The sequence below is a fragment of the Anopheles cruzii genome, chromosome 2 (genome assembly GCF_943734635.1).
Source record: "Anopheles cruzii chromosome 2, idAnoCruzAS_RS32_06, whole genome shotgun sequence".
Lineage (NCBI taxonomy): Eukaryota > Metazoa > Arthropoda > Insecta > Diptera > Culicidae > Anopheles > Anopheles cruzii.
In genome coordinates this window covers 7,942,940-7,966,814 of record NC_069144.1, presented here as the reverse complement: position 1 = coordinate 7,966,814, position 23,875 = coordinate 7,942,940, and the positions used below count along the sequence as shown (strand labels likewise).

Sequence of the window (23,875 nt, the reverse complement as noted above, 5' to 3'; positions counted from 1 at the left end):
AATACACGCACACGTCCGTCCAGCGGTGGTAGGCGCACAAAGCGCCGCACACACAGCCAACTACGATCCGCGACGCGAAATTTGTACACAGCGCGACCCAACGATCCACTTCGAAGCGACAACGGCGCAGTATAGGAGTACCGTTACTCTTGGCACAGAGGCCTTTGTTCTGCGTACAGCCGCCCCCCAGAACGAGGCCATTTCACAATTTCTCCCACGGTTCAGGCGGGGGGGCAACAAAGAGAAAAGAGTCGCTTCCCATTCAGTAACAGCGGACCGAGCGAAAGTCGCGTCATCTTCCGGCGGTGTGGGGGGCAAAAACCAGGCTACTTCGATGTCGCCAGCGCTGCACGGTGGATAAGTGCAAAGAAGTGACCGCAACAGCAGTGCAACAACGATGGATTATGTCTACATGACGACGGCGGCCGGTGGCGATCCGGGTAACCGTGGACCAGAGGACATCATAACGCTGACGAGTAAGTAATGTCGCAATATCGTTTGCTGACCTTCCGTGTGTGATTCTCTCGCTCTCTTCATCGCCGCCCCGTAGTGTACGACAACGATCCAACCGGAGTGGCCGTGGCCGAGTATCCGGATGCGGTGGCCGAGTACAGTGCGTTCAACATCGGTTCCGCTGAGCCAGAGTTTATGGAGCACTCCATGATCCTGGCGGACGGGGGCGATCGGTTCGGTGTGTCGACGGTGTGCTTCGACACGCAGGAGGAACTGGTCTGGATGGGCAACCAGGGTGGCCACGTAACGTCGTACTACGGTGGGTCGATGCAGAAGTACACCTCGTTCCAGGTGCACACCAACGAGGTCGTCCGGCAGATCGCCACTATCGAACCGGGCATTTTGGCGCTCACGCCGACCTCCCTGCGCCATCAGATACGCCGCGGGTTGCCCAAGTTCACGTTCCGCTCGGAGCGGATGGTCGATATGGTGTGCATGATCGAGCACGCGCCGGCCCGCCTGCTGCTCGGTGGCCACCAGAGTGACATGATCGAGTTCGACATTGGCACGGCGAGTGAACTGTCCACCAGTGTGCAGGCCGGACCGGATGGTTGTGCGATACTCCGGCGTCACTCGCGGTACCTGTGCGCAGGGGACGCATTCGGAAAGATTGCCCTGCGCGACCCGAACACGCTGGCCATCGAGCACGAACTGCTGACGCACTCGGGCAGTTTGTCCGACTTTGACGTGCAGGGAAACTATCTCATCTCGTGCGGGTTCAGTGGCCGTCAGGGCAATCTCGCCATCGATCGGTTTCTGATGGTGTACGATCTGCGTATGTTGCGGCTCGTGTCACCGATCCAGCTGCTGGTCGAACCTCAGCTACTGCGCTTTCTGCCTTCCCACTGTTCCCGGTTGGCAGTCGTTTCGCCGGAAGGCCAACTGCAGCTGGTCGACACGGTGGAGCTGAGCGAACCGCGGGTTTGCATGTTCCAGATTAACACCACCGGATCACAGTGCCTTTCGTTCGACATTAGTTCCTCGAACCAAGCGATGGTGTTCGGTGACCAGTCCGGGCACATCAACCTGATTTCGGCCGTCAAGATCAACACACCGACGCTCGCGTTCAATCCGTACTCGCGGGACACCGAATTCGCCGACACGATCGAACCGCCACCGTTCGTTCCGCTCACCGATACCAACTTTCCGCTGTCGTCGATACTGCTGCCCCATCTAGCAACCGGCGACCGGTGGTTGAGTGATTGGCCTGCTTGGATGAACACGTACGAGTACCGGCGACCGAAACCGATCGATGCGCAAATCCTTTCCACGATGAAGATGCAAGGACCGATCGGTTACGCACCGAATCCTCGCACCTACCTTCGCAATCAGATACCGTACCTGGTGGACGGAGCGCCGGGTTCCGGAGGGCCTGGCGGCAGCGGTTCCAGCGCGACCACCGCCGCACACAACTCATCGGCCAAAGGTTCTGCCGGTGGTGGGCCCGTCGGTGGTAGCGGTGGCGCAGGTGGACTCGGAACGGATCAACAAGGAATGCGGCTCGTTCCGCGGCGCTACCGGAAGGTGGACGTTAAGTACAGCAAACTCGGCTGTCAAGATTTCGACTTTGAACAGTACAATCAGACCGGCTTCGTTGGGCTCGAAGCGAACCTGCCCAACGCCTACTGCAACGCGATGCTACAGGTCCTGTACTTTATCGTCCCGCTACGCACCGCCATCCTGGCGCACTGCTGCTCGAAGGAGTTTTGCCTTTCGTGCGAACTGGGCTTTCTGTTTCACATGCTCGACGTCGGCAGTTCGAGTTCCCCGTGCCAGGCGAGTAACTTTTTGCGTTCGTTCCGCACCGTACCGGAAGCGGCCGCCCTCGGGCTGATCCTTTCATCGGACCGGGCATCGAATAGTGCAAACATCAATCTGATCAGCCTCATCCAAAACTGGAACCGTTTCGTGCTGCACCAGATCCACTACGAGTTGCTGGAGGCGATGAAAAAGAACGAATCGATGCACTTCTACGAACATCCGCGCCATCATCAGCTTGGGGCGGGACAATCACCGTACGGCTCCGGGCACGATCAGCACGATAGTGTGCAAAAGTTCCAGATCCTCAATCTGGGAAGCGGAAAATCAGGTTCCGGTTCGACGCAGCAACAGCAACAGCAGCAGCAGCAACAACAACAACAACAACAAACGGGAAGCAGCACGGCAAAGGATGAAACGGATATAAGCCGGCTGTTCGGGACGCAACAACAAACGACCCACCGCTGCCTGAAGTGCAACACCGTTCGGGCGAAGGACAATGTGCTGCTCGTGTGCAACCTGCTCTACCCGACCGCCACCACCAACAACGTCGAGGGCACGTTTGGCACGATCCTGAAGCACTCGCTCGGCGTGGAGAAAACGACCCCGGCCTGGTGCGAAACGTGTAACAAGTTTACACCTACCAATCAGAAATCACGCGTCACCGATCTGCCCGCCATCTTGTCGATCAACTGCGGGCTGGACAATGAGAAGGAGCTGGACTATCTGCGGCGCCAAATGGCACGGCCTGCGCAGGGAGCAGCCCCATCACAGCAACAGCCAGGGACAACGGGACAGGTTGGATCGGGGACTAGCGCCGTGTCTGGCGATCAGTCAGCTGCTGGAGGGCCGGTCACTTTCAATGGGTCCAGCACGAGCACCAAAATGTGCCGATACGGAACAAACTGTTCGCGAGTCGATTGTCATTTCGCTCATCCGCGGTAAGTGCGGCCACTACTCAGCCACTACTCAATCTCTAACGAACCCACATGCTTCAACAGCAAGTCATCACCGTGTGTCATTTCGGCCGCCCCTTCCGGGGTCACACACGGAATGCAAAAGTCCTGGTTCCCGCTCAGCTTCCAGATGCTGCTGGACGAGCAACGGAATTTGGAAATAAACTCGATGCGAACGGCATCGCACGGGGAACCGGTGCTGGTTACACCCAGTGCCCAGGAGCCACCTTCCACCGTATCGCCAACCGGTGAGGCCGGTGACGAAAAACCATCCACCGGTAAGTTTGCGGGAGGCGAGAGTTGTCCACAGTTGGGCCTAATATGAACTATTTGTAGCTCCCGCAGCCGAACCGGAATTGGGGCCGAAAGTCAGCAAAACGTACAACCTTTCGGCCGTGGTTTGCTACATCAACGATGGAGCCCAGCGTAACCTCGTGTCACTGATCCACGTTCCCGCCAGCTACCACGAGCTAAAGCAACCGTCACAATCGACGTCCTCGTCGGCGGCCGGTGGTTGGTACATTTTTAACGATTTTAGCATCTCGCCCGTCACCGTGCAGGAAGCCGTTTGGTTCACGCTGGACTGGAAGGTACCGTGTGCCCTGTTTTACACCAACACCAGCTCCGTGAGCACCGAACTCCCGCCGTCGGACTGTGAGTCCATACGGGAACGGGTTACGGCACAGTACATGAACCCGTTCACGCACGATCTGTTCGTCGAGGACGTGCACGGCGATGATGGGCGGCTAGTGACGGGTCTGGAGGCAAACGAAGAAGGCGGACCGACCGAAACCGACACGCACGACGACAGCGCCGGCAGTTTTAAGCCTCTCGGACGCAGTGAAATCTTCCGTGCCGGTGAGCTCGTCGCGATGGACGCCGAATTCGTGACGCTCAATCCGGAGGAGAGCGAAATACGGTCCGATGGCAAGATGTCGACGGTGAAACCGAGCCACATGAGTGTGGCCCGCATCACGTGCATCCGTGGGCAGGGTGACGAAGAGGGCGTCCCCTTCATGGACGACTACATCTCGACGCAGGAGCAAGTGGTCGACTATCTGACAAAGTTCTCCGGCATCAAACCGGGCGATCTGGATGCCAACTTTAGCAACAAGCGGCTGACGACACTGAAAAACTCGTACCAAAAGCTGCGCTATCTCGTCGACAGTGGCGTCGTGTTTGTGGGCCACGGACTGAAGAACGATTTCCGGGTCATCAACATCATCGTGCCGCCGGAGCAGATCGTCGACACGGTGCATCTCTTTCATCTGCCGCACCACCGGATGGTTTCGCTGCGTTTTCTCGCCTGGCAGTTCCTGGGCATTAAGATACAGTCGGAAACGCACGATTCGATCGAGGACGCGCGGACGGCACTGCAGCTCTACAAGCACTATCTGCGGCTCCAGGAGAAGGATGAATTTTCGCACGCCCTGTCCACGCTGTACGAAACTGGCAAAAAGTTGCAGTGGAAGGTACCGGACTGAGGATGGAACACAAAAAAGCGAGAACAAAACGTGTGCGGTCTGTGGTGGCAAATGTTTCAGACATTCATCATTCAGTTTATTATAGACCACGGTCAGGTGTAACCAGGGCCACAGTGAATACTCAAGGACACCCTGCATGTGGGTATCGCCGGCAACGACGAACAAACTTTTTTGGCCGCCTTACTTTTAAGAGGGGCTTTTTAGGAATCCTCTACAACTATAAGCCTTTTCCCTGAAGCACTGCTCCTGTCCAGTGTCCACCCTGCTGAAAAGTATTTTTCGAAACAACAAACATTTGCACAAATCGAACTTTTTTCATTTCGTTGCCGGTCGTAACAGCCGGTTTTCGTGTGCTTTAAGATTTGAAATAGTTGCACCGTTAAGACCGCACAGTTGTATAAGTTGTAAGATAATTTTAACGATAATCAATAAATATGACTTGACCTAAAAGTACAACTCGTTAGCGACATTCTTGAAGAGAGAGAGCTATAGCGACGAATGTAGCAAAGTACAGTATCGATCGTTCCCAAATCAATTCACTCATCCGGCCCAGCTGAACGGTTCCCATGATTGCCGAAGGTCGCTGGGAGAAAGATAAACACAAACAGTTGTTTTATCGATTATTAAAACCATGAACGATTCTCCAGACAGTGATGGGGGCGGTGATAAGGAATGTGTTTAGTTAATGTTCCCACGTGGCACCGAAGGTTTATTCCTTCTATTCACATTTAGAGGTTTTCATTTTCTACTACACTAATTTTTTGATGGTTTTAAATTTAATCGTGTGGAGACTAGTAAATACACTATGTCGATGGAATTATTAAAGGTAGATAATTAAAATACATTAGTAACTTTCGCTTACATTTGTCCGGTAAAGGCGTGCCTTCATCTGATTCGTCATAAAACTAGCCCATTTTGTAGTTTTGCGGTACACTTCATAACAACTGTTTCTTTTCATTCCTTTAGTTCATAACACCTATTCTTTTTATGGCTGTGTAAAATTTGCTTTAAAAAATTCGATTTACTTCTAGCAGCGATAATTTAAACAAATGCTTACCAGCACATCCAGTTGACTACAACTATAGATTCACATTTGTTTCTACTTTTCGAAGAGTCGTGAGATATGTTTAGGAGATAATGAGCTAGAATTTTGCGTATACAAAATGGACACGATTGTACCAGCAATTTAGACTCCAAAAGCGGCTCGTTATGCTACTAAATATCCCCTTTCATAGGCTGGAGGGTACTTCATCAGTTCATATTTCTTTGTCCTTATCCTAAAAGAGATCACATCAAATAGTTCGAACATTATTCGTACGCCACACAGGGGAACGCATTGCGTTCAGATATTTTTACGTATTCTGCTGAAAATAGAATATCCTTAAATCGGTAAATCGAAGAGAAGCGGCAATCCATATGTTGTCAGTGCCACACGCAAACTGTATCCATTTCAAAAATGGACCTCCTAATGACGGTGTAGCATCCGGACGCGTCGTCTCACCTCCGGCGATGATCCCAGGGACGGTGGGCCGGAACTGTCCACATCCCAGAACGAGTCCACCGATGTTCGGCGTCCGAACGATGCACCGGTAGCGAGCGGTGAAGGTCCGTTCCAGCTCGTGGCGGAGGGTTGCGTGCGCATTAACGTTGGTACCGATTGTCGCCGGAGAAGCGGTGCCGCCGAGCCCGTTCTGGAGTCATCCTTCCGGCCCAATCCGTACGAAAGCGCCGACGGTGGCAACGGTTCATCGATCGAACGCTGAATGCTCATCGATGGTTGCGAGCAGTGTTGCTTCATCATTCGGAACTGTTTCTGCTTTTCCCTTATCAACGACTGGTAGTTCTGTAGCGAAAGGCGCCGCTTGGTGTCGCCCGGCGAACGAGCCGACGACGTCAGGTGTTTCGCAATATCGACGCAAGCGGCCACCAGGAGGATAACCAACACGGACAGAAACACGTACACCGACGAGTTCGGAACTGAGGAATGATCGTGAAGCGGATCCTTTCTACGGCTCCGCTCGTTTGACGTCTTGTAGTGCAATCCTTCCGGATCCACGACCGAGCCTAACCTTGACCTTTGAGCCGTGGGTGTTGCGAAAAATATCTCTGCCATCAGGCAGCGTGTCGGATGAGGCGATGAGTGCTCTTCCCAGCCTTTAGCCAACGTTGGCCGGAGGTCACCGTTAGCAGGATCGACCTGAAGTCCGAAAAAGAAATCCTCTCCATCCATATCGAGTGGAAGCGGTTTGTTTAGCACTCCGGTCCGCTTCATCTTCGAGGCCGCCCGATACGACGTTTCCCGTTCGCGGCTCAAATGGATACGGTTTTTGTAGAAATTGAACACAAACACGAAAATGAGAAACGTTAAGCAAGAGTAGAGGTGCTTGTATCCGGTCGTCATGCTCTTTTCGTTATGCCCACACGGCTCGCAAACACTGGCCCCACTATTGAACTGACATCGGCTGGGACGTGCACCTGTGTCTGACCGATTTCTATCGATTCACCTCGCGTTGGGCGATCGATATCGGACACTGATAAGAAGTAATCGCGATGCAGCGTGGCTCTGGCGTTACGGAGGACAGACGATATCAGTCGCAGCGCACAGGTGGTTGTCGCGATATTGGCACACTTCTTTCTTGACTGTGTGATTTTGTTTGGGGTTTTGCTGACACATTTTCCCCTTTTCTTTCGCGCTGCACATGCTCAATGGTGGCGCTCTGTCCCTGGGGAACAACACATGGGCATGCGCACGATAAGCAACAATCCTCATTTGCAACCCTGATCGTTTACAAAGCTGCATAGGGACGGGATTGTTTGTTTTGGCGTCGATTTCAGTTGATCATCAGCCCCACGTGTGCCTGTACTATGCAGAAAGCCCAAGTTTATGTGGTAATTGTTTAAAATCGAAAAAAGTAATTGTACAGCGGATACGAACCGAACACCGAACTGTGCTCTACAAATTCGTCGCGCATTCTGGTATCTTAATCCATTCTTTTTATCCAATAAACGGGAGGCCCAATCAACAAATTTCCGCCGCCAGTTGATTACAAAATCGCGCCAAACACTAGCGCCATCTCGTTCGCACACTGAGGTACGTCATCGATGGTCCGAGTGCAGTATTGAACCGACCGATGTAAACAGTTTACATTTGCGTGCAGAAGAGGGATGGTGCCGGGAAGGGCTTTATTTACCAGCAGCCGACGCCGTTAAGTGCAGGCACACACACACACACACACACACTGCCGAAACCCTTTCGGAAGGTCATTCTGGTCGTATAACGGACCCTAAATCGTTCACAAAACACCGTTCGCTCGAAAGTCACGTCATCCGTAGTCTACTGTGGTTTGTGAGGTGCGTGGTGATGAATTGTGACGGTGCACGAAGCGGCGACGACGAACATACGCAGCACCCACGCAAGCGCAACGAAACCATCTGGCCGTGTGGACAACATTGATCAGTGTGTCACGACAAACTGCTGCAACTGCTGCGTTGACCTATTTGTAAATACGCACATTTCGGGAACTGTTTTGGCAAAGCGACGTAATTGCAATGGAATCATCAATCCACGAGTTAAACAATCAGCCGGCTCACGGAAACGGAAAAGCACCGGCGGCGGGCGGATGGCACGAAAATGGTCAGTCAGAAGATGCCGGAGTGCAGCGTCGAAGGAGGCTTTCCTTTAACGGGTCGGACATGGAGCTGTCCGACTTGAATGGACATCGTCACGCCACAGACGGAGCGTGGAGGAAACGTGAATCCCCGATCGATACCAAGCAAATGCTAGTACTGCTGGCAGCGGCCACAACGATTGCGGTTTCCGTCCGATATCTGCTGCCAGTGCTCGATGGTGAGTTCCGAATGTGAAGGTTTCGGAGTTTGTGCAAACAAATCTCCAGTGATGTCTGGTTCACCCTTTTGACTGTCTGTTTATTTGCTCACCACACAAACGGCGCTCGAGGGTGATGCGCACAATGATGAAATCATCGGCGATGGTGCAGTGCGTTACGTTAAAAATAACTATCCTAACTGTTGAAACGAAACACCATCGCCCCTATCGAATGCGGAAACTACAATTTCGTGTTGAATCATCCGTTTGATCGGAGACTCTTCCCGAAACAATCAAAGTTTTAACCTCACATTCCCTGCTTATTTTGTAGTCGCTACCTTCAGAACGTTTGTCTCGCAAAGCATCTCCGTCGCTGGAATCTTCTGGAACGACCTGTGTGAACGAATCGTACGCCTTAGGCCAACCATGGCCAGCTGGGATCGTATTGTGCCCCGTGCGGAACAGACTGCGTATGTGCTTTCCGCGGTCGCTTTCGGGCTGCTGGTATCGTCCTTTACATGGTACGTGATCTACCTCGACAGTAGCATTCCGGGAGTTAATCCTCCAACACCGTTTTCGGCATCCAAGAAACGGTAAGCGGCCTTTTTGTATGACAACAGGGAAAATCGATTAATTGCTCTCTTTGCAGGTATCGCGGGGGGTCCATGTCCAAGGAACGACGGTTCCATCTCGGCTACATCACCGCCATGATCAGTGGGCTGGTGGTGTTCCTGATCCGGGTTCTAAGCGAATGAGCACGGGAACCCGCATTGACACTTCCATTAAGTGCCTAACTTTCAGCATTGCACTTTGTTGTCGCTTTTGAATCATGAGTTCACCCGGCACCGGACATATTTATTTCGTATCGTAATTTTACAAACTAACACCACTTACAATATTACGTTGAAGTAATGGGCAGCAGCTTTATGTGAGGTCGCGCAAGTTAACGTTCTCGATGAGCACCAGAAACGGCCCCTTTTTTCTTCCGAAAGAAGGCGCTAGCTCTCGTAGATTTCTTATTTCGTAATCATTTTGGGTATTGTAAATAATCCTTCGATAACAATTTATTCGATGGTGGCAAAAGGTTATGTTAGCGATAGCAACATCATGGGTATTTAGCACAGTTCATTGCTAATCGCATCGCTTTAGTACAAATATGTGTGTTTGCAGTTCCCCCCTTTAGATAGGAGCGAAAGAAACTGATGAAAATACAGATAACATTTGAAAGTGAAATTAAATGAATTCATCTTCTTTCGCCGTTCAACTTCAACGCATTACTTTCGACGTAAAGGTGCTGACGGTTTGCAGACGAACGATTGCCCGCTCGTACTGATCCGTGGTGTGCGTAATTTTCAGTATCTGAAACCGGCTTCCGTTGCTCTGAAGTCGGCCAACACAGCGCACTCGGTCCCCCATCGCCAGTGGGGTCAGTCCGACATCGATCTCGTAAAAAACCGCCTGTAAAACCGGTCCCACGTTGCGATTCCGGAGCAGAAGTACCTTTTCCGTTGCCCTACTGCCAGCTCGGATTGCCAGAACGCTAGCTACAGTTTCCAATAGCAACGGAGTCTTCGGTTGCTCGCGTATTATTTTTAGGATGTGTTCAATCGTTCCAGAAACGATCCGAAGGGTTCCTTTTGAGTCAGGCTTACTGGCCGCTGCTGTTGAATGGTCAGAAGCTTGAGGTTTCGACGGACCGGTGTTCGGCTTGACATATTTCGGTCCGGTGGCCGGTGGAGAACACTTTCGCTTTACAGTCGCTGATTGACCTGCACTGGTTTGAAATCTCGTTTGGTGATAATTCATCAACATGGACGAAGCTTTCGGTTGAGAAATTGATGTACCTCTGTTAAACCTATTAACAGGGTTCGTCGATAAAGGACCAAATTTATGCATCGGGTTTACATCCGGAAAAATCGTTGGTAATGTGCAGTTCAGATTGAAACCATTGTATGCTGGCGTACGATTGTAAACTTCTCTGGCGGTGGGAGCCTCCAGTGTGGTTAGTGGTAGCGAGGTGTTGCCATCGAAAATCTTACTACTGTTCAAGTTAGTTGGCAAAAAGGATGTGAAGGCCCTCGGGAAGTTGTTTTCGACTCTTGTCGTGACGGCTCTTTCTATTTCTTTCGGCCCGCAAAACGCAGTCATGATGGATGGTGTTTCCAAAAATGCTGCCGATGCGGGAAAACGCGCCCTGCCCGCTGTGCGAACGGGAGTTTCGGGCCACTGGTATTTGTACATCGCTTACTAAAATACAAATAAGACAAATCCTTTAAAATGCTCTATTGAAACCTGTTATTTACTTACGTTTGCGAAAAGCGCTCCTCGCATGTATGTTTGGCTGGCGAAACAGACTGCTGCGCAACGTTTCTATTGTCTCAGCTGATGTGTGTCTATTCAAAATATTGCTGTTTTTGTAGGGATGCTACAATTTTCACAGGGCAGTGCGTTGACATTGACAACGCCGCATCGGTGAACACACCGTTGTAAACGCACTTGCAACGTCAACGTTACACGATCGCACTTTGCCGGAGAATTGTGGTTCATGGTGTTGCGGTTCACTTTTGTATGATTTTTTCCGTTTTTAGCATTAGTTAAACGCCCAACCACCTACCCAGCCAGCGATCAAGATGAGTACGATACTGGAAAAGATCGCTCAAATCGAGTCCGAGGTAAACCATGGCCCCACTGATCCCGAGCCAAAAGGCACGGTACCGAAAACGACGAGGTTATGACACGATTTGTTGTGCATTTTTCCCTTCCTTGTACCGTTTCTACGGGTAGATGGCTCGTACTCAGCGAAACAAGGCTACTGCCGGACATCTGGGATTGCTGAAGGCTCGGCTGGCGAAGCTGCGCCGTGAACTCATCACACCGAAGGGTGGCGGCGGTGCCTCCGAGCAGGGCTTCGAAGTGTCGAAGACCGGTGATGCCCGGGTCGGGTTCGTCGGGTTTCCCTCGGTCGGCAAATCGACGTTGCTCTCCAACCTGGCCGGTGTCTACTCGGAGGTGGCCGCATACGAGTTCACTACGCTTACGACGGTGCCGGGCTGTATCAAGTATAAGGGCGCCAAGATTCAGCTGCTCGACCTTCCCGGTATCATCGAGGGTGCAAAGGACGGCAAGGGTCGCGGTCGGCAAGTTATTGCGGTGGCCCGGACCTGTAACCTTGTCTTCATGGTGCTGGACGTATTGAAACCGTTAACACACAAAAAGTTGCTCGAGCACGAGTTGGAAGGGTTCGGGTTGCGGTTGAACCAACAACCGCCCAATATTTCGTTCCGTCGAAAGGACAAGGGTGGTGTCAATTTGAACGCCACCGTCGCCCAGTCTGAGTTGGATCTGGACACGGTGAAAACGATCCTGTCCGAGTACAAGATTCACAATGCGGACATTACGCTCAAGTACGATGCCACGGCCGACGATCTTATCGACGTGATCGAAGGCAATCGAATCTACATCCCGTGCATTTATCTGCTAAACAAGATCGATCAAATTTCGATCGAAGAACTGGACGTGATCTACAAAATCCCACACTGCGTACCGATCTCCGCTCACCATCACTGGAACTTTGACGATCTGCTGGAAATGATGTGGCAATACCTGCAACTTGTGCGAATGTATGTTCTGAGCAAAAGGGAAAAGACCTGTCAATGGTTGATTTAATGACCGAGTATGTTTCTTTCTAGTTACACCAAACCGAAAGGACAGCTGCCGGACTATAGCTCACCCATCGTGTTACACCATGAACACACATCGGTTGAGAGTTTCTGTAACAAATTGCACCGAACCATTGCGAAGGAATTCAAATAGTATGTGCTATGAAGAGATATAAACAGCATTTCATTTGACTCATTCCTATCATTTCCTTTTTCACAGTGCCCTCGTGTGGGGCTCATCGGTGAAGCATCAGCCGCAAAAGGTTGGCATCGATCACGTGTTGAACGACGAGGATGTGGTGCAGATTGTGAAGAAGATCTAAGCCACGCCAGCAGGAATTGGAATCGGAATCATATGCTGGGACCCGTATCTGCGGAACTGAGGTTCATCAAAGTTCGATGAAAAGAATGTGAGAGCAAAAGGCAGATTTTGCTTCGCCAACGACACAGCGACAGCTTCTTATGCATTGAACGTGCACATTTATCGTTTTTACCTGTCCTGTTATGTTTTCCCATGGTTTTGCTGTTTTTTCTGTCCATGATACATCCGGCAGTAACAAAGAGATTGAGTGAGGCAGACGTGGAGAAGCAAAACCAAAACGAGACTTGTGTTTGGATTCTTCATTGAGAAACAATAACCTGTTTTAGCCTTATATATAAAACAAATTCTTTAATTTTTGTTGTTGCCGAAACATATTCGTGTATCGTTGGCTTACACGAAAGCTTGAAATGGCCCATTTCAAAGTCGTTCACGTTGGGATCTAATCAAGAACCAATTCACAAAACACCATGAGACTGTTAGAATTTTCCGTACTATTTTATTCTTCGTCAGTTTGTCCATCCGTGCCGCTTCATTCACTAACTGCCGACCCCAGCTTCCGTGGTGCTGCGGAACCGTCCCAAGTAGCGATTTCGCAGCTCCGGATTAAACAGACCACGCCGGCTTTGTATCATCCGAGAGCTGACCGTGGTCGACTTCCTCGCACGAACCGTTGGAGCCCCCGAAGCACCACTTCTTCTGCCACCAAAACGCTCCATCCGTCCACGGTTTAGTGGCGCGGCAGTTGTCGTTGTGGTTGTACTGGTGCTACTTGTTGTTGGAATTTCCGTCGTTGGCATCGTCGTAGTTGGCATCATCGTCGTAGTTGGCATCATCGTCGTCGTCGTCGTTAATTCTTCGCTTTCGGTTGTTAGATCCGTGTTCGCATCGGTTGGATCAGTTGGAAAAACGGTCGTCAAACTGTTCCCGCCACAGTCCAGCTTTTCGTTATCGGGCGCACAATTACTTTGGACATTTTCCTCTAATTCACTTGCTAGAACGATGGAAACGGCGTCGTCCAATTGTTTGCCAAAACTGACCGTCCTTGTCACAGTTTGCTTGTTCACCGTCGTTGAAATACGAAGCTCTGGATCGTCGATTGTTTCAGAAAAGGCACTACTGGCAACAAAAAGTACTACCACCACAAGAAACGTCCAGCGAAGGCAACGGTCCATTTTGATTTGAATACTGATCGCACGAGGCCCACGGTGCGAAGCATTAAATATGGCCCTTAGTTATCAGATTGGATCGAAGTGAATCTCGCCCTCGGCACCAACCGAACGAACAGGTTCTCTTGCATGGCGCGGCCACAGAGGTAAGCGATTCCAGTTTTACTTTTGCGCTTTTCATCTCTTCCCGGCCCATCTCCCGAGGCCAACCGGAAAATGGGGGTTCAAGGTTAGCGACGAACCTGAAGAGGCGACAACGTGGTTGCTGTCGCTTTCTGCCAGCAACATGCCTGTTGATCTTCGACGATCACGTTATCGGCACTCGCAAGTCTTCCGTACGTGGTACTTGTGGCCAAATAATTACCGTTTACAGATATGAATGTGAGGATGAATGTTTTGTAGCGTTCCATTCTCTCGATTCGGTTCGTTTAGTGTTGGTGCATATCGATTGAACTATTTTAATGGACAATTGTTGGCCGTGTCAAGTGAATTGTGCATTGATTTTATCGATTTGCTCTGCCAATTAACTGACGAAAGTCGTGAAGCTTCTTTTGCAGTCGGACTTTTCACACGCCAATACGCAATCATCATACGCGTTATCGAAGCGATTCATCTCGACATTCCTTCTGCCACATTTCTTGCATTTCCGCAATAAACGGAGCGGAAAGGTTAATGAGCACTACGTCTGGAACGTGAGGAATGAGCATTACAGATGGGTTGTCGTGCAGTTACAAGAAAGAAGGCTCACAGGAGTCAGGGAAATATCTTAACGAGATCTACAATACATTGTGTTGATCCATCGGAATTGGAGGACCTACTTATTATCTTACAGATGAGATAAATGATAAGTGTTCTATTATTGGCCAGACGAATGTTGTAGATACTTTCGTGTCGAACGAAATGAATTAAAAGGAAGCATATTTAAAAATACACAATAAAACATTAGCAAAGAAGACAAGTTGTTTGGGGTGGTTGAAAAGAATGTATCTTTTTATTTTCCATTTGCATACACTATCCAAATCCCTATTGTCCGCTGGGCGTGCCCACGGTGTTGGTACGTTCTACGAGCTTAAAATTAAAATTGTGTAACAAATAATTATAAAACAAAGCCGTAAATGACCTGACTGTTTCATACTATTTCTGCTGAGGTGCTTTTAACTTAAACGATAGAGGTCCCATTAGAACTAGTTCTTACAGCAATAGTGATACACTCTGCGCCCACGGTACGGGGTGCCTATAATTACACACAGGGTTTGTTATAAATAAGCAATAGAAACAAATGTACAACGAAACGGTGATGCTAACTTAACGACTACGGTCATTTGTACAGAATTATCTCCGATCAACCGATTCCCCTCTATCGGAGCCGTCATGTGAAATGTCCCTTTCTTCCACGATGGTGCTACTCCAGAATGGGATAGAGATCCAGGTTCCAGAACTCGTCCAAATTGTCCAATGAGTAATCGAACGATGGAGCATCACCGCCGCTTGTGGGTTCCCATTGCGACCCCGAGAACGAGGAACTGGGTGATCGATCGCCGATCGATTCGTAGCCTGCATCGGATGCGCTTGACAAGCCACCGGGGCTCTTCTGTGATTGCGGTCCGATGGGTGAGAGTAATTGCTGTAGGGGTGACGATGCTCTTATCATGAGTGGACTCATGACGTGTTGTAGATCATCAGCTTTTTCTGTTGTTTCACTAGCGATCACTTGAACTTCTGGTAGCTCTGCTTCCTTCGGCTGTTGGCATGGCTCGCCATGTAGTCGGTGGTCTTCAGTAGCTTCGGTCTCTTCGACATCCATCACTTCCTCGCTCTTCAGGACGATCGTTATGCAATTAGTTTCGTTGTCGTACGTGCCGTAGAGTGTGTCACTGTTGCTGTTGCCGCCAGTTTGTAGCAAGATCGTTTGATCATCATCTGGCCGAGCGGCCGCAATGATCACGCCTGGGTCATCAGGGCGCTGCATAATTGGCTGGGATTCCTCAGCAGACAGCTCGTAGAACGGGGATTTGGAGTAGTTGTGCGTGGTCAGGATTAGGCGGCTTCCCGAATTGCTTGCAGTTGGAGGTTCCGGTCGACCGGGTTCCACGATTGCTGCTGGGGACCCCACCACTGATCCAGACAGGCACTGGCCGGAGCGGTCATCTTCGGCATCCGGCGTGCCGCTTGCGCGATCAGCATCTTCCAGGTCTGTGCCGATACCTGCGAGTAGGCTTTCGGCAAGCTCTTCGAGCTGGGACACGTCGAAATCTTCGAGCATGTCTTGTAGAGAAGGCATATGGCAATGATCCGCCATAAGGCCGTCATCCGCTCGTCTCCGGTGGTCGGCGGAGGTGTCGTCTGCGTTACTGCCGGAACGTCCTTTGGTTGTCCCTGCTGCAGAGGGCATCGGTAGGATGCTGCTGATCCTGTTTGGCGCCCGGTAGTAACGCAACCCACACCACCGTCTCCCGCCGCACCAACGAGTGGTACACGGTCCTTGCTTGGCTTCTTTGCCGCCTCCTCCTGCTCGCGCTGTCTACGCTTCTGCTCTTCTTCGTGAGCCGTGAGCCGCTCCTGCAGTTCCTCGAACCGCCGCTCCAGACCAAGGTACTTGTCGTAGATCGCACACTTTTCTGCGTCCAGCTCGCTGCAACGGTTCTGTAGTTGTCCGATCTGCTCCGACTGTTCCTCGATGGTCTTCTCCATGTCCTCCATTTTGGCCTTTTTGCGGTCACGCGACGTTTGCGCGGCAACTCGGTTCTTCAACTTCCTGTGCGACGACATAGAAAACGATTGCCAATTAATGCCGGACAATGGGAAACCACCGGGGGGGATACGTACTTGCGCTGAACCTTCTCCTCCCATGTCAGGTGGTCGAGACGGCGCTTCTTGTTGCGCACAATGAACTCGTCCATCGACGAACACTCATCGTCATCGGATGCGGTTGACGAGGGTGCGGTGGAGATGGAGGGCGGTGGCCGCTTGGCCAGCGGTTTCACTGGCGTCACGGTCGCCGCCCCAGCCATCGACGCTACATTAATCGGGATGTACTTCGTCGGTACGGTGATGAAGATCGGAGTGGCGCTGGCGTTCATGGTGTTCCAGAACGTTCTACCCTTCAATCGATGACGATGACGTGACGATGTGAAACAAGCGACACAAAGTGTGCCACGGTGGCAACCCTTAATGCGCTTCGCTCGCCTACTGAACTATGACTCAAATTTCCAACAAAACTGCTTTATTCCCAGGGTTTAGCAGAACGGCATCCTGAACTGGATGCTGTCTACTTTCAAAAATTGTGATTTGGCTCAATTCGTTACATTTGCACTTGCTCTTCCGCTGTGTATCACCAAAAACCGAGCAAATCTCTTTCTATTGCTCTACTTCGACGGCACTGTTATGATTTCACTTCCGTCCGGCTGCGATCTTGAATAAAAATGCAAGAAACCGCACACCATGCTGCTGGTTTTCTTTTAAACCCTTGCCCTCACGGAACAGGCCACTTTTCTGATGAAACACCCATGAAGGAGTTGCATTGAATGGTACCAATAGAATGATGGTGGGGAACAATTGCACTCCCCGACCCGCCAGGCCCACAAACGGCTGACAGCGGATGTGGTCGCTTCTGATTGGTGGGTTGCCGTGGTTGCCAGCGATAAATTTAAAAGCACAATCTACAGGGAACACTAGTTTTATGTAAAGGAATCCCTTCTTGCGACTCGTTAAAAATTAATAGAAAAAACAGTTTTGAGTTTTCAACGTTTCAAACTCAAACAAAACCAATTCGAGGACTACTTTCATTGAGTTTCACAAAGCATGAATGCCGTTACGAAACCAATTCGTTCAGCTGGCAGCACGGAAGCAATTAACATGCAAGAAAATGCGTCGCAGTTCGTTGGGTGTGCACAGAAGTCCGGTTGAAAAGGCGTATTTCAAATTAATTGCTGTTGAATTATAAATAACCTTTTCTAGAAAAAACCTAATGGTTCAGATGTTAGAAACGATTTCATTATTTTCTCGGTAGATGGCTTTTTTCACACTAAAAAATAATTTACTATTATTATCTCTACAATAATTATAATTTTTTACTATTTGTCCATTCATTATCAAGGAATCATGTGTTTGTGTGAGTTTGTGTGCCTCCAACTCCAGCAACTGTTAACGTTTTCTGCCATTTTTTTATGTCTCTATCTTTTAAAGAAATGATAAGCCATGATAAAAATAACAAGTCATCATCCTGTTCTCATTACTGATAATTTTGCTAATAGAACTGAAACACATATTGCTTCCCGAGCGGAACGACAAAACCAGTTTCAAATCAGCTGAGGCTCCCCACGGTTGTCAAACCCGGCGTTCTGTGTTGTTGGGGAAACCGGAATCCGGGCTCTTATCTACGATTGCGGCATCGAAGACGATCGAGAGTTTAATTGTGTCCATTCTTTCAGTTGAGTTGCGACCCGGTACCGGGAAGACCATACGCGCGGAACCCGACAAGCATGGCTTACTTGAATCGATTACTTTTACTTGCAGCGGTTCATCTGTGGTTGATCGTTATAACTGAGCGCAGCGCAGCGATGGCCGAAAGTGCTCCACTTGTGTCCTTGCTGGAGCTGGGAGCCCTCCGTGGCTCAACGAGCAAGAGTGCTTGGACGGGACGAAAGATTTATCAATTTCTTGGGGTTCACTACGCTCAACCTACTGGCGGTGAGAATCGATTCAAGGTAAGTATGACGCCTTGGAATGCACAGTGTTAAGACCAAGGAATTAACCACCCTGGCCATTCGTTTCTAGCCTCCGCGAAAAGTACTTCCGTGGCAGGGAGTGAAGGATGCTACCCAACATGGATTGCCGTGCCCGCAGCTGAAGCTTATCTCATCGTTCGGTGGCAAAGCGTTGGCTCCCGATCCCGAAGATTGTTTGACCATTTCGATCTACAGCTCCGATGTAGGGACAAGCTTCTTCTATGAAAGTGAGAACCATGTAAATCGGATGCCCTTTCCCTCCATTTTTTCCAGTTGGCCGCTCGCAGGCCGGTGATGGTGTTCATCCACGGCGGGGGCTTCCATGAGGGTTGCGCCAAAAATCAGACGGCAGAGTACCTTCTGGAACGGGACGTGGTCCTTGTTACTGCCCAGTATCGGCTCGGCCCGCTCGGCTTTCTATCGACCGGCACCGAAAATATTCCAGGCAACGCGGGACTGATGGACCTGCACCTAGCCCTCGAGTGGGTTCAGGAGCATATCGAGCGCTTTGGCGGTGACCCACACAACATTACACTTTTTGGCCAATCGGCTGGTGCGGCTGCCATTTCAGCGCTCATCTACAGCCCAAAGGTGCCAGACGGGCTGTTCCACAAAGTAATCCTCCAATCGGCCGGTTCCAGTTCGCCGTGGGTTTGGGACACGAATCCGGTCGCAAGTGCGCGCGATATTGCCGTCCGCGCCGGATGTGCTGTGAAGGCCACACTGGAGGAGACAGAGCACTTCCTGCAAAGGGTGGACGTGTGGACGCTCTTGAGAAGCTTCATCGATATAAAGACGGAGAAAACGTTTGCCGTGGGATTGGATCACGTCGGTGGGAACCGACTCGTGACGGGTGACTACCACGGATTTCTCCCTTTGACACCGTGGGAGTGCATGAAGGAACGAAAGTTTAGAAAACCATTGCCAATGATGGCTGGCGTTACGAAGCACGAAGGAACCTTCCTTCTGACGACTGTATACGATTACTTCAAGCGCACCGGGCAGCTGGACGATCCGGATTTCGTGCGGTATCATCTCGTGGACGCGGTGAACAAGCTTCTCGGTGCCCACGATACTACCGGAGCCCTCGGAGGCTACGAGATGAGGACGCTTTTCACCGACCATGAGCTGGCGAGCGGCAGCTTCGCCCAGTTGGCCGATGGACTGATTGATGTAACGAGATGATCACTTAATGTTCGGTTAGCAATCCTTTTACATTTCGTTTTCTCACAGCTTTCAGGGACCATCCTTATTAAAGCACCCTTACTGCGTGAGGCACAGGCCAATGCCAGAGCAACCCCGAACGCCACGTATCTGTATTCGTTCGATTACGTCGGTGAGCGATCGCGGTTCGGATATGGGGTCGACACGTCGCACTATCCGTTCGGTGGTGGAGTCCACCATTCGGACGACAAACTGTATCTTTTCCCGTACCCGTCCGAATGTCCGGCTAAGCTCAACGAAAAGGACACTGAAATGGCACGTTTGATGGTCGATCTGTGGACCTCGTTTGCGATCGATGGAGTGCCGAGCTCGGATCGATTGCCCTGCAAGTGGAACTCAATGGAAGGTAGGATTCGATTTTTACTAGTCTCCAATTCCGTGTGGTTATATCATGTTTTCTCTCTCAAGGATACGCCGGCCCGTACTTACACATCGATAATCCGCCAAGCGTTGGACAGAATTACTACAACGAGTTTACGATAGCGAGCGACGAAAAGCGGCGTCGATCGAAAGAATCCCCCGTTTAGTTTGGCCATGTTTTTGGAATGGTGCAGGAACTATCATCACACATATCAGCTTTCCGACCCGACGAAGGAGAGGAACCGGAACGGGTACCAATAATGTTTAGTTTTCAAATTTGTGTCAAGAAACGAACAAAAAAAAGCGGTGAATAGATAGACTTAAAATCACAAAACCAGTCATTTCACGGAATCTTCGGCACAATGGAAACAGATTCCTTCCCGATGAAGGTGTGAAAGCGTCCGAAGGTGAATCGCTTGTAATCCCTTTTGTTGTTGGTGCGGATCCATTGAAGCAGGGCGTGAAAGGAAGTGTATCTAATCTCCTTTCCTATGCTGAACCTGCATCCGAGACGTGGGAAGATTGGCGAAGAAAGCGAAGGTACGGCAGGCGAAAAAAAGGAGAATCGTTTGCACCTCCTTTTTAAGGAGCAACAACGAACAAGGACGGAAGTGAATTGCACACCGAGGCAACCTCTCACACAGAGGCTCAATTTTGTTCTCCGATTGCAAAGGTCACACGTCCTTTATCGCAAACACAACAGAGTCTTGTACATCCATCCGCAATTTCCATACCGTTTTCTATGGTCGGTCCCCGCGGAGGAAGCCAAAGGACCGATCCTTTGTCAAAACGTAGGATAATGAGTTCCGAGTGTGTGTGTGTGCCACAATTGATCCCTTCGGCATCAGTTGGCCTTTGAAACCGAAGGGAAACTGGTAGCTGGTGGTGGACACAGTGACACATTTTCGAATGCGGTTTTTCGGGGTGTCCAAATCATCTCAACCATTATTGCCCCCTGTGCGCGCGCGTGTGTGTGTGGATCGGAAGTGGGCGTAAAGGACAAACCTATGGTTCGCCCATTCTCTGGTCACGAGACCGATTGCGTTTGACACCTTTTTAAATGCCCTCCGCTGCGGTCCCCGTAATCAGCGAACTCCCCTCGTGAGAATATCAAAATCGGTAATCGTCGCCTGCGGAACAAGCATCGTGGAGCGAGCGACCGTGCGTGGTGTGTCCTGGGAGTAGGCGTTTTTGATTTTTCCTTTTCACACTTAACAATAATAACGGTGCTGGAGCGTTGTTTGCGACCGTCAACGGGACAATCGGTCCGCTTTTTTGCTGCTACAGTCCCAGTTTTGTTCCAATTATAAGCTTTTCTATTCTTTCACCAGCTTCTTGTCGTGTTTCACCTACTCGGGTTTCTCGTGGAGTTGATTTGCTGTTTCTTTGTTCCGCTCCTGAAATGGTAGCCGATACATCCGGGGTCCGGGCTACCGGTGTCGGGCTCACTAAAGACCCTGTCCCCTGGTGCTTGCGGAAAATGAGGCGTTTGATAGACCGTTGTCGTCGAATGTATCTGATTTGAATGGTTGGCCGGCTGTTGTGGGAGAAAGCAGGAAATCAACCGTTTGGCCATTGTGCGGATGGCAAATAAGAATGGGGAAAAGTCGCATTTCTCGCATTATGCATATGTCGTCGGACGGCATAATGAACCGTGGGCGAAGTGTGGTCTTTTAGAATAGGGAAAGAGTATGGTGAACAACACAAACATTTGCTCGAGCTTGTTAAAACCGTTTGAATTGGACATGATAATTTGTGGTTTTCAAAATTTAGCGCAGGTCATGAGGGTTGATTATAGATTGTTATTTTGGCTACTCTCAGCTGAATAGTGCAATTTGAATTCAAAAACGCCCTGTACCATATTTATCAAACATACTTATTAGAACATCACAACGGGTGGTTCTAGACAATGATTTAGGTTTGCGATGTTTACTATGAAAGGTGTACATTTATTGTTTCACAAAAACAATTATCGCATCGCCATTACTTTTGTGTGTTTCGTGAAATCTGTTCCTTCAGCACCAGGATACTGGCGCGCTGATCTTGGGGTAGCAAGGCGATCTGTTCGTCCGAAAGCTGTAGCACCTGCATGATCAGCGCTGCCTTTTCCTGATCTGAGGCGTCTGCCGAGGTTCCTGCCTTTGCTCCGGTTTTATCCGCGATCGGATCGATAGAACCGGAAGCTGGTGGTGGTTTGTTACTAGCTCCCAAACCACCACCGGGAGCTACTGCTGCCGCTGCTTCTAGACGGGGATCTTTCATTAAGCGAGGATCCATGGGGCGCTGCTGTCGTGGATCGGCAGGCAGGAATGGTTCGGGAACAGCAACTTCCGGAGCACGTTGCCCCACAAACGGATCCATCAGCCTTAGATCCATATCCATGGTCGGTGGTGCTGCCGGACCCATCCGGTCGTTGTGGTGTGGACGGTCGTTGTGGTGCGGTCGCTCGTTAAGGTGTGGTCGCTCGTTGAGATGTTGCCTTTCGTCGCTGTCGTGAAATACATGTCCACCCATCGATCCACCGTTGGTTTCCGGGCCGAACATTGCTGCTGGAGGCATTTTATCGTGATTCGGTCCCATCAGTATAGGTCCATCTTCCGTCATTGTCGGTAGCAGGGGTTGGCGACCATGCAAAAATGAGGTTGCCGCATGGGCATCGATTATTCTCATCACCACGGCCGACTGCAGAAGTGCGTACGTAAGCTGCGGGTTTTCCAGCAGCATAGCTCTGGCCTCATTCGGATCGTTCTGTAAGGAAATCTTTGCCTGGCGCATCATCTCGTACATTTGATCGGGCTGCAAACCCGTCACGACTCTCGCAATGATGTCCGGGGTTTCCATGGGATTACACTCATCCCCGTATGGGTTTTCAACTTGTGGCCCCTGCAGAAGGGCGGCCATTTCCATGCGCGACTTCTCCGTACAAGCATTGTCAACGCGCAACGATCGACCACCGAACTCGTAGCCATTCAAGTTACGCATGGCACTAAGGGCCGTCTCCTGGTCTTTGTACTCACAGAACCCGTAACCCTTGGGTTTGCCACTTTCCCGATCGAACACCAGCCTGGGGAAGGACGGAAATAACGGTAGCGTGTAAGCGGTTTTCACTGAACCAACAGAACTCTCTTAGGCAACTTACTTTAGCGACAAAACGGGCCCGACTTCACAGAAAATATCTTTCAGCTTCTCCTCAGTTGCTTCGTACGGTATGTTACCAACTGCGGGGATAGTCAAACACGTTGTTTAAAGCCTTAGGGAACTAGAATTAGTTTCACATCGCTTACCGAAAACCGAGCGCATAGATTTGTCCATCAACGTCTGGTCGTTGCGGTCCCCCATTTTGCTGGTTCTCACAGTTTCTGCTGTTGCCGCACGGAAAAGGTTCCTTTACTGAATTCCACCTTATTTTTGTACTTTGCAGAATAACAGTGAATAATTTAAGCCAAAGGCTTTAAAATTTAATCAACTAGTTTGCCGATGCTACAAACGAAAACACTGAGCTGTCAAAGTTTGTTTACAGCCTCGCGAAGCCGATGTCAGCCGTTTGACGTTTCTCGGTAACGCTGCGTAACGCGTACAGCGTTACGCGACGGTTTGAATTTTTGAACTACAAAATGGATTACAGTTGCGCTGGAAAATGATGTCGCGACCTAGAAAAGTTGAAGAGAAAACGGTGTTGATGATTTTCGATGCTTTTTTAACACGGCTGAAGATTTTCACACGAATTTTCTTTCAGATGGGAAAACACACGGGTCAATCAACACATTCAAACTTTGGCTTCACTCTCACCCAAGGCAGGAAAAGTAGCGTTTAATTGATACAAAATAAGGCAGCACGCAGCACTATTATTAGTAGAAAGGAGAGCAACCCTTATTTCAAG

At 50.2% G+C, this 23,875-nt stretch overlaps 9 protein-coding genes across 11 annotated transcripts; 4 read left to right on the top strand and 5 right to left on the bottom strand.

Moving 5' to 3' along the window:
• The first annotated feature begins 144 nt into the window (after positions 1-144).
• On the top strand, positions 145-5,255 carry LOC128268601 (PAN2-PAN3 deadenylation complex catalytic subunit PAN2). Of its 2 annotated transcripts, XM_053005731.1 has the most exons (7): positions 145-476; positions 551-1,939; positions 2,006-2,559; positions 2,632-3,044; positions 3,144-3,212; positions 3,273-3,505; positions 3,564-5,255. In XM_053005731.1, the coding sequence occupies exons 1-7, from the start codon at positions 398-400 to the stop codon at positions 4,709-4,711; spliced, it is 3,885 nt and encodes a 1,294-aa protein (XP_052861691.1). In that variant the 5' UTR covers positions 145-397; the 3' UTR covers positions 4,712-5,255. The 2 variants fall into 2 exon arrangements, with proteins under 2 accessions (XP_052861691.1, XP_052861690.1); XM_053005730.1 differs by having other exon boundaries at positions 551-3,212.
• Positions 4,766-7,294, bottom strand: LOC128268602 (uncharacterized). 2 transcript variants are annotated; one of them, XM_053005734.1, is made up of 3 exons: positions 6,213-7,294; positions 5,574-5,988; positions 4,766-5,294 (listed from the first exon to the last, which is right to left on the bottom strand). In XM_053005734.1, exons 1-2 carry the CDS (start codon positions 7,110-7,112, stop codon positions 5,968-5,970), a joined length of 921 nt encoding a protein of 306 aa, XP_052861694.1. In that variant the 5' UTR covers positions 7,113-7,294; the 3' UTR covers positions 4,766-5,294; positions 5,574-5,967. The 2 variants fall into 2 exon arrangements, with proteins under 2 accessions (XP_052861694.1, XP_052861693.1); XM_053005733.1 differs by having other exon boundaries at positions 5,574-7,294.
• Positions 7,295-8,046: 752 nt separating this feature from the next.
• LOC128267842 (uncharacterized) lies at positions 8,047-9,675 on the top strand. Its single transcript, XM_053004789.1, has 3 exons — positions 8,047-8,558; positions 8,869-9,130; positions 9,187-9,675. The coding sequence occupies exons 1-3, from the start codon at positions 8,261-8,263 to the stop codon at positions 9,290-9,292; spliced, it is 666 nt and encodes a 221-aa protein (XP_052860749.1). The 5' UTR covers positions 8,047-8,260; the 3' UTR covers positions 9,293-9,675.
• A 128-nt stretch (positions 9,676-9,803) lies between these two features.
• Positions 9,804-10,778, bottom strand: LOC128277378 (uncharacterized). The gene is made up of 2 exons (XM_053015827.1): positions 10,502-10,778; positions 9,804-10,198 (listed from the first exon to the last, which is right to left on the bottom strand). The coding sequence occupies exons 1-2, from the start codon at positions 10,776-10,778 to the stop codon at positions 9,804-9,806; spliced, it is 672 nt and encodes a 223-aa protein (XP_052871787.1).
• A 294-nt stretch (positions 10,779-11,072) lies between these two features.
• On the top strand, positions 11,073-12,778 carry LOC128277833 (GTP-binding protein 128up). The gene is made up of 4 exons (XM_053016366.1): positions 11,073-11,209; positions 11,322-12,157; positions 12,227-12,349; positions 12,417-12,778. The coding sequence occupies exons 1-4, from the start codon at positions 11,168-11,170 to the stop codon at positions 12,517-12,519; spliced, it is 1,104 nt and encodes a 367-aa protein (XP_052872326.1). The 5' UTR covers positions 11,073-11,167; the 3' UTR covers positions 12,520-12,778.
• Positions 12,779-13,054: 276 nt separating this feature from the next.
• On the bottom strand, positions 13,055-14,360 carry LOC128277375 (mucin-5AC-like). The gene has a single exon (XM_053015824.1). It carries the CDS (start codon positions 13,688-13,690, stop codon positions 13,055-13,057), a length of 636 nt encoding a protein of 211 aa, XP_052871784.1. The 5' UTR covers positions 13,691-14,360.
• A 1,215-nt stretch (positions 14,361-15,575) lies between these two features.
• LOC128269266 (X-box-binding protein 1) lies at positions 15,576-17,229 on the bottom strand. The gene is made up of 2 exons (XM_053006676.1): positions 16,511-17,229; positions 15,576-16,439 (listed from the first exon to the last, which is right to left on the bottom strand). The coding sequence occupies exons 1-2, from the start codon at positions 16,762-16,764 to the stop codon at positions 15,722-15,724; spliced, it is 972 nt and encodes a 323-aa protein (XP_052862636.1). The 5' UTR covers positions 16,765-17,229; the 3' UTR covers positions 15,576-15,721.
• An 818-nt stretch (positions 17,230-18,047) lies between these two features.
• On the top strand, positions 18,048-20,238 carry LOC128267205 (glutactin-like). The gene is made up of 6 exons (XM_053003995.1): positions 18,048-18,113; positions 18,200-18,390; positions 18,461-18,613; positions 18,685-19,584; positions 19,645-19,981; positions 20,044-20,238. The coding sequence occupies exons 2-6, from the start codon at positions 18,244-18,246 to the stop codon at positions 20,160-20,162; spliced, it is 1,656 nt and encodes a 551-aa protein (XP_052859955.1). The 5' UTR covers positions 18,048-18,113; positions 18,200-18,243; the 3' UTR covers positions 20,163-20,238.
• Positions 20,239-21,978: 1,740 nt separating this feature from the next.
• Positions 21,979-23,428, bottom strand: LOC128278362 (cleavage stimulation factor subunit 2-like). Its single transcript, XM_053017080.1, has 3 exons — positions 23,280-23,428; positions 23,135-23,213; positions 21,979-23,059 (listed from the first exon to the last, which is right to left on the bottom strand). The coding sequence occupies exons 1-3, from the start codon at positions 23,332-23,334 to the stop codon at positions 21,979-21,981; spliced, it is 1,215 nt and encodes a 404-aa protein (XP_052873040.1). The 5' UTR covers positions 23,335-23,428.
• Positions 23,429-23,875: the final 447 nt, after the last annotated feature.

Excerpts from the sequence above, each read along its gene's own strand:
- LOC128268601 (XM_053005730.1), top strand. The coding sequence starts at position 398 with ATGGATTATGTCTACATGACGACGGCGGCCGGTGGCGATCCGGGTAAC. Across the intron at positions 477-550 it reads GGACATCATAACGCTGACGA|TGTACGACAACGATCCAACC; the intron begins GTAAGTAATGTC and ends GCCGCCCCGTAG. Across the intron at positions 3,506-3,563 it reads TGACGAAAAACCATCCACCG|CTCCCGCAGCCGAACCGGAA; the intron begins GTAAGTTTGCGG and ends AACTATTTGTAG.
- LOC128268602 (XM_053005733.1), bottom strand. The coding sequence starts at position 7,112 with ATGACGACCGGATACAAGCACCTCTACTCTTGCTTAACGTTTCTCATT.
- LOC128267842 (XM_053004789.1), top strand. The coding sequence starts at position 8,261 with ATGGAATCATCAATCCACGAGTTAAACAATCAGCCGGCTCACGGAAAC. Across the intron at positions 8,559-8,868 it reads TCTGCTGCCAGTGCTCGATG|TCGCTACCTTCAGAACGTTT; the intron begins GTGAGTTCCGAA and ends CTTATTTTGTAG. Across the intron at positions 9,131-9,186 it reads TTTTCGGCATCCAAGAAACG|GTATCGCGGGGGGTCCATGT; the intron begins GTAAGCGGCCTT and ends CTCTCTTTGCAG.
- LOC128277378 (XM_053015827.1), bottom strand. The coding sequence starts at position 10,778 with ATGTACAAATACCAGTGGCCCGAAACTCCCGTTCGCACAGCGGGCAGG. Across the intron at positions 10,199-10,501 it reads CGCCAGAGAAGTTTACAATC|CAGCGGCCAGTAAGCCTGAC; the intron begins GTACGCCAGCAT and ends ACCATTCAACAG.
- LOC128277833 (XM_053016366.1), top strand. The coding sequence starts at position 11,168 with ATGAGTACGATACTGGAAAAGATCGCTCAAATCGAGTCCGAG. Across the intron at positions 12,158-12,226 it reads TACCTGCAACTTGTGCGAAT|TTACACCAAACCGAAAGGAC; the intron begins GTATGTTCTGAG and ends GTTTCTTTCTAG. Across the intron at positions 12,350-12,416 it reads ATTGCGAAGGAATTCAAATA|TGCCCTCGTGTGGGGCTCAT; the intron begins GTATGTGCTATG and ends CCTTTTTCACAG.
- LOC128277375 (XM_053015824.1), bottom strand. The coding sequence starts at position 13,690 with ATGGACCGTTGCCTTCGCTGGACGTTTCTTGTGGTGGTAGTACTTTTT.
- LOC128269266 (XM_053006676.1), bottom strand. The coding sequence starts at position 16,764 with ATGAACGCCAGCGCCACTCCGATCTTCATCACCGTACCGACGAAGTAC. Across the intron at positions 16,440-16,510 it reads GAGGAGAAGGTTCAGCGCAA|GAAGTTGAAGAACCGAGTTG; the intron begins GTACGTATCCCC and ends GTCGTCGCACAG.
- LOC128267205 (XM_053003995.1), top strand. The coding sequence starts at position 18,244 with ATGGCCGAAAGTGCTCCACTTGTGTCCTTGCTGGAGCTGGGAGCCCTC. Across the intron at positions 19,585-19,644 it reads TGGCCGATGGACTGATTGAT|CTTTCAGGGACCATCCTTAT; the intron begins GTAACGAGATGA and ends GTTTTCTCACAG. Across the intron at positions 19,982-20,043 it reads CAAGTGGAACTCAATGGAAG|GATACGCCGGCCCGTACTTA; the intron begins GTAGGATTCGAT and ends TTCTCTCTCAAG.
- LOC128278362 (XM_053017080.1), bottom strand. The coding sequence starts at position 23,334 with ATGGGGGACCGCAACGACCAGACGTTGATGGACAAATCTATGCGCTCG. Across the intron at positions 23,214-23,279 it reads ATCTATGCGCTCGGTTTTCG|TTGGTAACATACCGTACGAA; the intron begins GTAAGCGATGTG and ends CTATCCCCGCAG. Across the intron at positions 23,060-23,134 it reads GGGCCCGTTTTGTCGCTAAA|GCTGGTGTTCGATCGGGAAA; the intron begins GTAAGTTGCCTA and ends GTCCTTCCCCAG.